Here is a 12,450-nt window from a genome sequence, read left to right as displayed (position 1 = left end):
ATGAACTCTACCTTCATTAGCCCATGTCTCCATTCTGTGCCCATGTCAGGATGTTATTGCAGAGGATGCCAGAGAAAACCTCCCCTCCTGTCCCTCTGAACCCGCCATGGTAACCTGACTAACATGAGCTGACGTATAAGCACATGCACTGCACACTAACACATATACATACAGTTCTGGAGCACTACGGATATGCAAATATGCAACTGATTCTTCATTATCTGCCTGCTGACCTGATGCTTAAACCTCATTTGTCATTTATTGTGTTGCATGCATAAAATGCATGTCTGTATGTTTGACTGCTGTGAAAACCAACAGCAGTCAAGTGATCACGGTTGGCTGCTCGCTGCAGAATATGTAGAGTAAATACACTAACTACAGCATTAATTACAGCAATAAATATAACATGCTGAGTGAAGTTAACTCTGATATTGGCAGAGCAGCACTTTCCATTTTCTTATAAATGGACATTAAAGTCTCGTTAACCCACTTGAGGAATGCATGGAGTTACACTGAAAATAACCAAAATCTCTACACCCAGATATTCACACATCTCAAGAGAAGGCAGCCACAATTAGAACAATTTAATGATAACACTATTCAGGAGATTTCTGCACCACAAAGCCACTTATCAGGGCACTGCCAGCAAGCATTTTAAGGGAGCTGTATGAAAGATTTAAATGTAGATCACCATGTAATGTTTCTTCCACGTATCTCTGCTCAATCTGTATTTCTTGTCCGTCTCAAAACATTTTTATAAATCCTTTGCTTTAAACCTTCGACACTATCTTAAATTTTTATATGGTTTTTCATTCCTCACATCTTCCCCTGCTCTTTTGTCTCCTTCCTTCCTCAGTATAAATTTCCTCAGTTTCCTCCAATTCTGGCTTTTCCATGTACATTAGCCCATCTTATCCCTTTGTGGTTCACATTTTATCTCTTTGTGCAGTGCTCATGTGTGCCTGCATTTCTACAAGTCTGTGAATGTGGATGTGTGCGCACACTCGCTCATTTGTGTGTGACTCTTTGGGTATGTAAGCGGGCCTAGCCCAGTGTAATTGCCTCGCTGATATAAGTGTGAGTATGGATTCCGCGGCCTGTCGGGATTATCATCAGAGCAACTGTTGGGGCTGGCAACACACACACACACACACACACACACACACACAAACACACAAACACACAAACACACACACACACACACACACACACACACACACACACACACACGCGCGCACAGACGCACAAACGCACGTACACTGACAATGAGCCCAGCGCTGGTAGAGCTTATCTCCTTACCAAGACGCTTCCTCCCTCACAGAGCTCTGTTTCCTCTTCCCCATCCTTCTGCCCAGCCCTGAGCTCAGCCCAGCTGTAATTACGGTCTTATCACACACACACTGGGAGGGTTCACACATAAACACACACACACACACACACGCAGACACACCCGCAGACATTTACGCTTTTGCTCACATTCTTAGAACACACGATCGCAGTCTGAATCGAGGAGTCATATTCAAGGCCTTAGCTGAATTGAAACTTCTGCTTTTTCTGCACGGAGCAAGAGATGTCTCATTCTCTTACTGGGTCTTTCTCTCTGTCTCCGTCTCGTCCGCAATCCATTCTGTCTGCAAAGATTATGACTGTAAAAGCCCGCTGACTCCAGTGAAAACAAAATCTCCTTGTGTAATAATTCTACTTCCAATAGCCTCTTCCTTTCCAGTCTGACGTGGCTGGCTGGCTGCACAGCTTCTGTTAAGGAGCCGTCTCCTCCCCTGCTGCGAGGCAGATAAATGTCTGTCTGCGCTGTTGTCAATGTCTCTCCTGTCCTCTGATGATGAGTTCAACATATGTGCTGCTTGTCTGTCTTTTCTGTCTTAATCCACCCCCCCACCCCCCTTCTTTTCTCACAGGTACAGTCCCGGGTTTATAATGTCATAAATGTCTGTGTGTATTTTTGTCTGACAATTTGTCTGTCTGCTTCCTTTTGTCTCCTTATGAAGCATTTAAAGTCGCTGCCTTACAAATTAAAGCAGGTACACCTTTGGTTTCATGGCTTCTTTCTTCACCACATCCAACCTTTTTTCCATCTTCTGCCTCACGTCTCTGTTTAATCTTTAACACTAACACACTGGTTCATTAAGCATGCTGTAGAAAGACTCATCACTTAGACATCAAAACACATCTAAAGGTCCTGGTCTCTCTGTAGTAGTTCAGTAGATGCACTAACATAGTTTCATTCTAGAGAAAACTCTTTATTATGTGGACATGAACAGTAGTTAAACTCCCTGAGTGCCAGTTTTCATCCTCTTGCCCACAACTACAGAAAGTTGGCACCTACTATTGTGTACTGTATTGTGTGAGCTGCTTATTTTTTTTTGTCTAACAACCACTCACAGGCCGACTAAGCTCTGCTCTCCTCTCCCTCGAAACCAGAAACAAAGCCGGGGGGCTTAGTCTGAAGCCATGTCTTAATGGTGTTAATAGCTAGGAGAGAGCAGAGATGACGAGGGAGGGAGTAGGAGGAAGAGATTGGGGAGAGAGAGAAACAGTGATGGAAAAGAGAGTAGGAGGTCAGTTCTGGAGGCTGAGAGGGAAGGAATGTGAGAGAGAGGGAGGGAGGGAAGGAAGGAAGGAAGGCAGGAAAGAAGGAAGTTAGAGCAAGGGTTCAGTGAGTGAAGAAAGGGAAGGGAGTGGGACGAAGGAGGGTGGATGAGGTTTGTTTAGTTTGTGCGCCAGCGGGGTGGCATGTAGACTGTCTGTGAGGCCTTAGACAGCATCAACAGGCCACTGGTATTAGTCACTTCAAGCCTCGCAGCTCCTTAGGCGGCCACCGCTTCAGTTGAGGCTCGGCTCAAGAGTGGCTCACAGACTTACAGACTCCAATCCTTAAGTGTTGTGCACACACTTTAGTTGCTTATATATACACTGAGAAAAAGAATAAAGCAGGTAACAGTGTATTTGGATAGGTTGGCAGCTTTGTTTACTTTTACACTTACACTGTGTGACTGATAGAGAGAATTACTGTGTGGGATTGTGGTTTTGCAACTCTGTGTGCCTCGCAGTAACAGGCCTGCACGTCTCTTTGCCAGGAATTGTTGCTTGTTTTGCCCTAATCAATAGGTTAGGAGTGATGAGTTGCTCTAACAGAGTGTGCGAGTTTGCCCTGGAAACCTTAACTCACGAAAACCGCCTGAATAAGTCGTCTGTTTTCTAATTAGATATGCATGTGTTTGTGTAGGTCTCTCCTGCAGTCCTGCTCAGCTCCATGAACACAGATGCAGTTTCTGAGCATCTTAAACAGATGGATGGAATCGACCCCAACATGCTGCCTCATTACACCTCCACCGTCAAGAAGGTGCGTCCATTAATAACACTCAAAATTTGATCCATGTCTCTATTAAACATGAGCTTCTTGTTTTAGTAGAAAAGACCGAATAGGTTTTCTGATACTTTGCATATACTTGATGTATGTTTGCATAGCTTCTCTCCAGCCCCCTTTGCACTGCCTCCTCACATGATTGTGTTGTACGCCCGATTCTAATTTACACACGTTAATAACTTCAATCAATCAGTGAACAAACCAGTCTGTCCTTTCCTTTTCCATTGCAGGCTAATATAAATGGTCGGGTGCTGTCCCAGTGCAACCTGGACGAGCTGAAGAAAGAGATGGAGATGAACTTTGGTGACTGGCAGCTCTTTAGAGGAATGGTGAGACTACATTACTCTCTCACTTGCCTCACAGCCAGGTTTAATATTGTTGCTCTGTGGGGTTCTTATGTATAACAGCTAAAGTTTTAAATGGCATAAAAGAAGATTTTTATTTGTTGAGTCAAATCAAAAGAAATGGGCCATCAGTACCTAAGTGATAAAGAAAGCATCAGTCCACCTACAACTATAACCCCTTCATTACTCTAGAGTAAAGGCCTGAAATAGATTTACAACAGCACACATTCTCCTCTGTGATACTTTGCAGACACTTAGCCAGCCAGCGCCTTCCTGTTGATACATGTCAGCTCTTGTTTATTCGAAAAAGAAGCAAGACAGCATCACATAATATGACATCTTGTTCTCCGCTGAGATATTAGGATAGGAGATTTTATAATCCGTATTACGAGAAGGGTGCTCGTCATTCAGCCAGGAGTCCAGTCGGCTGAGCCGGGGCTGAAATCACTAACACATGTAGCCAGCTCCACTTCATCAAATGTCAGTCTGTGCTCCTAATACCAGACCACAGCCCCAGATTGGTCATGTTTTACCGGAGATCTGATGCAGAGCTCACATAGGAGCAGCAGGAAAGTGCAGCAGCCTGAATGCTCCATGTACTAACTAGTGTTGTGTTGCCAGGATGCAGCCAGCGCAGCCATCTGGTTCAAGATGGCTGACTGATATCTGGATGAAGGGAGGTTATTGTCGGGTGGTAGTGGACAGCTGAATAGCTCCACTTAAGGAACAACTCACAGTTCTCCTCTCACAAACACATGCTTTTGTTGCTGTTGCTGTCTAACATACTTGTTTTGTATACCACATGCTTTGAAAAAACATGTTGACGACTAACTCTGAGTCCTGAAACCCAAATCAAATGACTTATTGATCTGAAATATTGAGTTGTGATGTATTTTTCCAGGTGATGGAACAACGTCATGCTGAAAGCCAGGCTGTGCTTCAGGATGAGTCCCGAGCTGTTAGCGAGCAGGGCAGCAGCGTGCACCACGGGGAGCCCAGCAGACGCTCAGGGGGAGCCCAGCATGAATCAGGGGCCTTCAGCCTCAACCTCAGCTTCGAGGAGCTCAGTGGAGCAGGGCTGGAGGAGCCTCAGAGACACACCAACAACTCACACTGGCCGGTCAGTCTTCCTGTCAAGAGCTTAGTGTAAATATACCACTACAGCAGATACGATCACACACAACCAACGTGTATCTGCACATTTTACTCACCCATATACATGTGTAAAGCAGATAAGCATTATAAAAGCTGCTGGTGCATGTGAATGTGTTACACTCACATAAAGGATCGCAAGGTCACACACCCCAAACTGTCACATGGCTACGTGTCCTCTGCACCAAGCACCCATTTAGCCAGTGTGTTAGTGACCTCAGTGGTTTCACATTAATGTGGTTTTGAGTGAGAACAGAGAGCAGCAGAGGAAGCTCATGGTGCTCTTGAAGATGGCAGAATTAAAAATACACACACACAAACTGCAGTGCACTAAAATGTGTCAAGGGGCCCCCTGTTTGTTATTTTCACCTTCCCTATTCCCAATTTGCAAAAATCTCTGCGACACGAGCAGACACTCACACGTAGACAGCTGGCTCCGCTGCTATTTTATATGATCTCACTTTGTGATGCGTTTCAAATTCAAATCATCCAACACTGAAAACACACCCCGGCTTTCATTGCCACTCAGTCTGCGTTCTTTGCCAGCAACTTTTTCACTGTATCCAATTTTCATATTCTGAATGTTTCATTTGCTACTAATGTAACTGCAACATTTCTACATTATTAAACTGAGGCGTGTAGGATAACATCGTTGTAGGTTAACAGCCATAAAGCCATCTCACTCTGCAGTCTACAGCATGTACATATTCCTTAACAAACTCGCATGGATGTTTACACACCAACCCAACCCTTTCTTGTCTTGTCAGGTGGCAAATCACCGGACCTCAAGCATGTCCAGCCTCAACTCCCAGGAATCCTCTAATGACATCTGCAAGCTGACAGACAAGCAGCAGGCTGAGTATCGTGATGCCTACAGGGAGTACATCGCTCAGATGGCCCAGCTGGAGATGTCCGGCAGTGGGGGAGAGAGGCCGGTGCAGCCCCACCCCGGACAATTCCTGCAGGCTGCCAGCTCAGAGGACAAAGGGGTGGGTGGACAGTCACAAGTACACTGTCAAGTTTTTGTCAACGCATCACTGACAGCATACATACTTTGGTCAGAGTAGAGGCTCCCACTGTCAGATTACAGGAAAATAACTTGTGGTAACCGTCGTCATTAACTTGTGTGGACGTGACGTAGGTCAGTCTCTATGTTGCGTTATTTGAAAACTTGTGTTTTTAAATGTTTTATTTTTCTAGCCTGTGCAACGGGCAAAGTTCTTATTCTGGGCCGGGAAAGGGGAAATCTCTGCTCTTTGCATTTCTTAATTATTGGCTTATACTCTTTATTTTTCTTGGCACATTAAAGAGGGACATGAATCCACTCTTCAGAGGCCTCCCTGCCAATAGCACAGGATACTGTATATTTTCATGTTATTCTCATCGAATTCTCTTCCCATTCCTCAGGCCAAGGAAGGAGCTGACCAAGATGGCCGCAAGTCTTTCACCAAGAGAGGGTCCAAGACAAGCGATGCCACAGATTTCCCCTCAGGGACCGATGGCCAGCCCCTAGACCCCATCAGTGAAGAGGATGAGAAGCTGGACCACAGCTCATCCTCCAGGACTCCGGGCACCAGGAAGAAGGGAGCTGGGGCGTACTACCACAAGCTTCCCAACGATGAAGACTCAGGCCCAGACGAAGCTGACAACACCACACCTCTTCTCCACAGAGAGGCAACAGGAGGTGTTCTGTCTACCCACAGAGCCTCCCAGCCCACTGGGCTGACCAAGCCTAGCTTCCTCAACGAAATCCTCCTGGATAAGAAGGAGTCGTCCGACTCAGGGATGCGCTCCAGTGACAGCTCCTCCGACCGCTCCTCCGACCGCTCCCTGGAGGAGGCTGAAGGAGACGCTGACAGGGAGAGAGATGCTCTGAAGCCCAGTCTGATTGAATTGGAGTTGGAGGGGTTGGTGAAGAAGAGAGGCCTCCTCCCCAGCAGCCTTAGCGGCCTACAGGACGCCACAGTGGCCCGCATGTCCATCTGCTCCGAGGCTCCGTCCGAGGCCAGCCTAATGGCCAGCAGCCCAGATGAAGGGTGGCCGTCCAGTGGGGTGAGCAACCTCAACCGCACCGCCAGCAACACCACCCTTAATAACAACACAAGCAGCCCATCTGACAGCACCACCAACACTAACACCAACAACAGCCATCAGCAGCAGGCTAACATCACAGGCACACAGTCCTCCACCTCCTCCTCCGGCTTCAACGACTCGCCAGCTGTCATCATCACCCCCGGCAGCAGCAGCACTGCCAACACCACGGCTGACACCATCCACAACCAGAACCTGCGCACCATCAGCCTGGGAGATGAGAGGGAGAGTGTCCTTTAAGGAGCCATATGTGTTCGTTATTCAGAGAAGGGTCATGTAGGCTGTTGTTGATGTTGTTGGTTCAGATAATCTTGCTGTTGATTGTTGTGATGTGTTCAAAAGAAGAGTAGATATGTGTTCTACTGTTAGGAAGAAAATGTAGGAAAAATTGGCTTTGAATCAAGAGTAGTGAGATTAAAAACTTTAATTAGTTGTGGTTTGTAAAAAAAAAAAAAAAGCACAAATTTGATACATTCATAATTACATCTGGAATTTAATGATACCAAATATGTTTCAGTCAGGTCAAATTTGGAGAGCTTTAACTTCTTGTTACAAGGCCTTTTGCTGTCCCATGTGTTTGGATAGTTAGTGTGATGATGAAATGTTCATTGTTGTGGACATTACATGTTACAGGAAAAAAATGTTGCTTCAGGAAATGTAGTCATGAGTGAAAAAAATCAATGTTACTGAAGCCTTTGTCTCAGGTGTTTTGTGCGGTGCTCTGTGTGGTAGTTTTTAATAGATGCCAGTGTACACAGTGGTACTTTGTAGTACTTGGTGGTGTTGTTGGTACTTTCTGTGGTAGAAGAAGTGCATGCACCTGACTCCAAAGTGGCGATGGTATTTTCCAAAGTTCCCTAGTGAAACTGTGTTTTGTGAATCAATAAAACTTTGCTGACTTTGTTGACCCTTGAAATTGGTGTCATGTTTTCTCCTTTTTTCTGCTGCTTCATGCAGGAAAATCAAGTGTGTATAGTGAAGTCCGTGGAGAAAAGGATTAACCTGGTAAATAAATTAGAATAATTCAACTAAAAGTCCTCTGTTTAACCATTTGATGTTTTATCCTTCGCAGTTGAATGGAAAACTAACATGTAAGTGGAGGACGTCATTGGAAAGTTTCATATAGGCCGACAGATGGCGCACTCTCCATACAAACGTGCTGATGGCTGCTGGACTCTACCTGTCAGTGTTATAAACTACTGAGAGTAACAACTTCAGCTCAGTGACTCTCAAAGTTGGGTGCTGCGACCTGCTGAGGATTATTTTAAGGTACTTTTTTTTTCATCTAACTGTAAATGAATCTTAATTGGACTTAATATATAAATGATCATTTGATGGTTTTTTTCATAGTTTTCACGTGGTGTGTTAGGTAAAGAGTGAGCTCACACTTGGTGTAAAAGATCCCATTAAATGGTCCTTGGGGTAAAATCATCACATGTGGGTCTGAAGTCTAATGGGCGGGTTTGTGGTGTGAAAGAATGTGAGAGGCCACGCTGTGGACTTGTAAGGGCGATGATGATTGACAGGTGGCTTTTCTCTACAGGATAGCAGTCTTGTGACAGTGGCCTGTATCTCACTTATCTGTCATTTTTGATCTTCAACTCCTCAGTTGGCCGATTTGCCAGACCCAGATATATTTGTTAGAGTAGTTGACCCCTCCATTGTTTACTTCTATGTGTTCATATTACCTGGTTAATTGTTTGGCAACAAGCAGCAAAGTTTACTGTCCCTAGGTGCTCTCACTCCCTGGGGTAACTTACCACTGTGGGTGGTAGAGTCGGTGCTATCTGGTCTATCAAATGACAGAAGAGGTACATTTGTCAACGGAAAGCAACACAGGGCACAACCAAAATACTGTTTTAAAAAAAAAAAAAAAAGAAAGAAAATGAATTACTACTCCCAAAATATTACTTTGGGAGCAGTAACGCATCACCGGCCCAGTTTCACCTCAAGTTAAATTTCCATAATTGTATACTTCTTTTTTTATAAAACATAGCCTACAGCACAGAACATTAATGGCTCAGGCTGTCACGCTAAACCATTTAATCCTATTTACTTTACATAGCATGTGAGAAAGTAAAAGTGCAGCCATTGCGCCTTAAATAAGCTTTTACGCAACTGTTTGCCTCTAGGTCTTGTTGACGCTGTGTTTCAAACTATTATAGGTCACATACACTGCAGGTATGATAAGGACACTTTGTTGTGAGATTTGTTTAAGTGTGTCACATGTTCACTGTACATACAGCGCGGTCATGCCCCTATACTTTATAGGAGGGGGAAGTCAGCTGGATGCACAGCTGGGGGAAGGACTTTACGCTCTGGTTTGACGTCTCCTGATCCACTGACAGACACTGAATTCTCACCACCACCACCACCACCACCACCCCTCCCCCAAAACTGGACTGCCCCCAAATGAAACATGTTCAGATTGTGTTTTTGATTTATTTTTTGTATAAAAAAGGTACAATTTACATTACTTTTATAAAAAGTTTCAGCATAATTAAGTACAACATTACACTTTTGCAGAAGTTTCAAATTCCTGCAACTATACAAGATAAACTCCCGATAAGAGTTCACAAGGTTTCATTCTTTCATTTCAACTTTTTTTTTTTTCTTTCTTTTTTTTTTTTTTTTTTTTAAACAACGTCCAGTCCTTCATGTGCCAACAATTCTGACAAGACAAGACTAAACTTTTTACAGTAACTAACCAAGTTGTCTTTTCTAATCACGTTCCCACCTCCGCAAAAAAGCGAAGACTTCAACAAGGAGAAGGACAAGGGGTGAGGGGGGAAATAATCCTTGTGACAATAATCTCGTTTTTCCTCCCACTGTAGGGAATATAACGCGCCTTCCATTTCCAGAAAGGACCCACAAATAAAAAGTCTTAAGTTAAATAATAATGAAGTGTCCAAACAGAAAACACATCACATAAGATTGTCCCATAATAACCAAAAGTCTCTTGATTTCAGCGTCAGAAGAAAAAAAGAAAAAAAAAAAATCCAGGCCTGGAGGACAGAGGTTGGAAGGGGTGGTGGGTGTGTGTGTGTGGGGGGGGAAAGTCCTGCTCCCCAGGTCCTGTGTGTGTTTTTGCGTCTTGACCAAACACCTGCAAAAGATTGAGAAAGAGAGGCGTGTTTAGAAAATGCAAACAGGGCAGAGATCCGGACAGACTGGCGCCAGGGAGGAAGCCGCAGTTTTTAACATTTAACCAAACACTCCCAATACTAAGCAAACCCTGCGCTCCAGATGTACACACACACACACACACACACACACACACACACACACACACACACACACACAGCTAGAGAGAGGGAGAAGAGAGGACACACATACACACACTTTTCGCACAACTTCAACCTACAATCTGGGGAAGAATCAGCGTAATTGCCGCTCAGCTGGCGCCTACCCACTTCTTGTACCAATTATGTGCAGACATCGTAGTAGCAGTAATCCAAACAGCCATTATTTTTCCTGTTGCAGATGCTCTTCATTATAGACACAAGAGGATATAATACAACCCTGACGACTGCTACTTATGTACAGTAACCCAAGCAGCCTGGAGCGAATACCGTCCATTTTATTCCATCCAGAAAAAAAAAAAAATATATATATATATATATATATATTTATATATATGTATGCCTTTAGAAACACGAGATGAGTCAGAGAATTATATTTGATTATAAGGCGATAAATCTTTGGATCTGGGTCACCTTACTGACACACTCGCGTCCTGAAGAAGCTTAAGTCTCTACTGCGATTCTAGAAAAATAAAATAATCATATGATCAAAAACTGGATTCAAGTGAAGCCAACTGTCCGTGTCTTTTCATAAACTGACGCCCCAGTGTTGCAGCACATTCTCATGACAAAAAAAAACAAAAAAAACAACAACAAAAAAAAAACACATTGGGACCATTACAGCAACGTGAGACGACCAACCACATTAGCGAGGGAACAAATGGATTGGTAAATGGTAATTCTAACCCATTCTGCTTCAGCAGACTGGGAGACAGGCTGTAGCGGAGCCTGAGAAGCCCTGGACAGAATGCAGCAGCAGACATGAGGACAGCCTACTTACCGCTTTAACGATGCAGAGTCCGGCTGTCATCTGTCATCAGCTCTGATGGCAACTCCGGGGACTGAAAACAAACAAACAAACAAACAAACAGACCAAATGTTAATTTCCTTACGCAGCATCCGATTGAGGTGCCTTGCCTTTGCAACAGTGCTATATAGGTCGAATCTCTTCCTCATCTGATTGTGAACACAAAAGAAAAAAAAAAAAAAACATGCCATTTTCCTTTTTTCCAACAAGCCATTTTGTGCGAGTTACGCATAGGCTACAAAGGCGCAACGGCTATGCGCACAAATAAAAACCCACTAAATATCTCCCACAACACACCAGGCTTTGGTTTTTCTAAGTAGGATGCTTATTTAGCTACGGCGTAATTACCTGTAATGACAAGATGCTGATATCTGTGTTGAGGGTGGTCAGAGGGGTCCTGGATGGAGCCTGCCCCGGCCGCGCAGGGTGATGCAGGCTGGTTAGTGCGACACTGGAGTCCAGCGCAATCTGCAGGTCCAGGATGTAGTCGATGACATGCTGCAGGATTTCCATCTTGCTGACGTTCTTGTTCTGGGGGATGCTGGGCACCAGCTCCTTCAGCTTGGAGTAGCAGTCGTTCATGTTGTACAGCAGGCTGAGCGGGTCATCCACCGGGGTCTTGCTCCGAGAGATTCCCAAGGAGTGCTCTGATAAATTCGCGTTGTTTTTCCGGAAGGACCGCACTGGGCTTATTGCTTTCATTTTGTCAGTGTTCAGGTGAGCGAGAGGCTTTGCCTGAGTCGATTTCTTGGTTCTTTTTAAGTCCTGTTTTAGCCAGACGATCGGCGATCAGACTGGATTACTAAACTGTCAGTGTGCTTTATATAGGCAGCAGGCTGGGCATGCGACACGGGCGGGTCGAACGCGCTGATTGGGAGCGGTCACGGTGTCACTCAGCGCCGTCCAGCTCTACTATTGGCTCTTTGTGCCGAAATCCCTCCCCTTATCTTCCGCGTTACCAGTGGCAACGCGAGTTGTAGGCGGAACCCAGAGGTCGCTTCAGCAGCTCCGGTGGGCAATTTGGAAAATTAAGCCCTTACCTGTTTCTGATCAAGAAAATGAATGATTCGCATGGCTGTCAATTGACTATGGCAAGGTGTGAGCACGCGCCAGCGCCTTTGCCCACACGATTTAAATTTGATCTTGTAGTTTTGTCATGGAGATCAAGCAGAGATGTATTTGGAAAAAATGAACTTAAAAATCAAAAGGCGAGCAACCAAACTAAAAACAAATTTACAGGCTACATATACAGGATTTATGTCTAATAACTTATCTGACTGACAGAACAATAACACACCGTCATCCATCATTTATTCCTCTACTTGTGCCAATAGTAGGCTACCAGTTTGGTTGAGGTGCGGTTTTGGA

The 12,450-nt window shown here is 44.6% G+C and overlaps 2 protein-coding genes across 7 annotated transcripts in view; one reads left to right on the top strand and one right to left on the bottom strand.

Annotated features, from left to right (window-relative positions):
• kidins220a (kinase D-interacting substrate 220a) overlaps positions 1–7,888 on the top strand; it is a 45,231-nt gene extending 37,343 nt beyond the window's left edge. For 3 of the 6 annotated variants that reach the window (XM_056393187.1, XM_056393188.1, XM_056393190.1), the window contains exons 27-32: positions 50–109; positions 3,245–3,361; positions 3,616–3,714; positions 4,631–4,849; positions 5,649–5,870; positions 6,289–7,888. In XM_056393187.1, coding sequence (XP_056249162.1) covers positions 50–109; positions 3,245–3,361; positions 3,616–3,714; positions 4,631–4,849; positions 5,649–5,870; positions 6,289–7,212 — 1,641 coding nt within the window. In that variant the 3' untranslated portion in view covers positions 7,213–7,888. Of the gene's footprint in view, positions 1–49; positions 110–2,006; positions 2,040–3,244; positions 3,362–3,615; positions 3,715–4,630; positions 4,850–5,648; positions 5,871–6,288 lie in introns of all 6 variants that reach the window. The other 3 variants (XM_056393193.1, XM_056393192.1, XM_056393191.1) reach the window with 2 other exon arrangements.
• A 1,512-nt stretch (positions 7,889–9,400) lies between these two features.
• On the bottom strand, positions 9,401–11,889 carry id2a (inhibitor of DNA binding 2a). The gene is made up of 3 exons (XM_056393195.1): positions 11,431–11,889; positions 11,056–11,116; positions 9,401–10,078 (listed from the first exon to the last, which is right to left on the bottom strand). The coding sequence occupies exons 1-2, from the start codon at positions 11,782–11,784 to the stop codon at positions 11,060–11,062; spliced, it is 411 nt and encodes a 136-aa protein (XP_056249170.1). The 5' UTR covers positions 11,785–11,889; the 3' UTR covers positions 9,401–10,078; positions 11,056–11,059.
• Positions 11,890–12,450: the final 561 nt, after the last annotated feature.

Source organism: Seriola aureovittata, chromosome 13, assembly GCF_021018895.1.
Source record: "Seriola aureovittata isolate HTS-2021-v1 ecotype China chromosome 13, ASM2101889v1, whole genome shotgun sequence".
Classification (NCBI taxonomy): domain Eukaryota; kingdom Metazoa; phylum Chordata; class Actinopteri; order Carangiformes; family Carangidae; genus Seriola; species Seriola aureovittata.
The sequence above is the reverse complement of the archived record's forward strand: the minus strand, read 5'-3'. Positions and strand labels throughout refer to the sequence as shown.

Bases quoted from the DNA above. Each gene is read 5' to 3' on its own strand.
- id2a (XM_056393195.1), bottom strand. From the start codon at position 11,784: ATGAAAGCAATAAGCCCAGTGCGGTCCTTCCGGAAAAACAACGCGAAT. The intron at 11,117-11,430 runs GTAATTACGCCG...GTTTGTTTTCAG, and splicing joins TCAGCATCTTGTCATTACAG to TCCCCGGAGTTGCCATCAGA.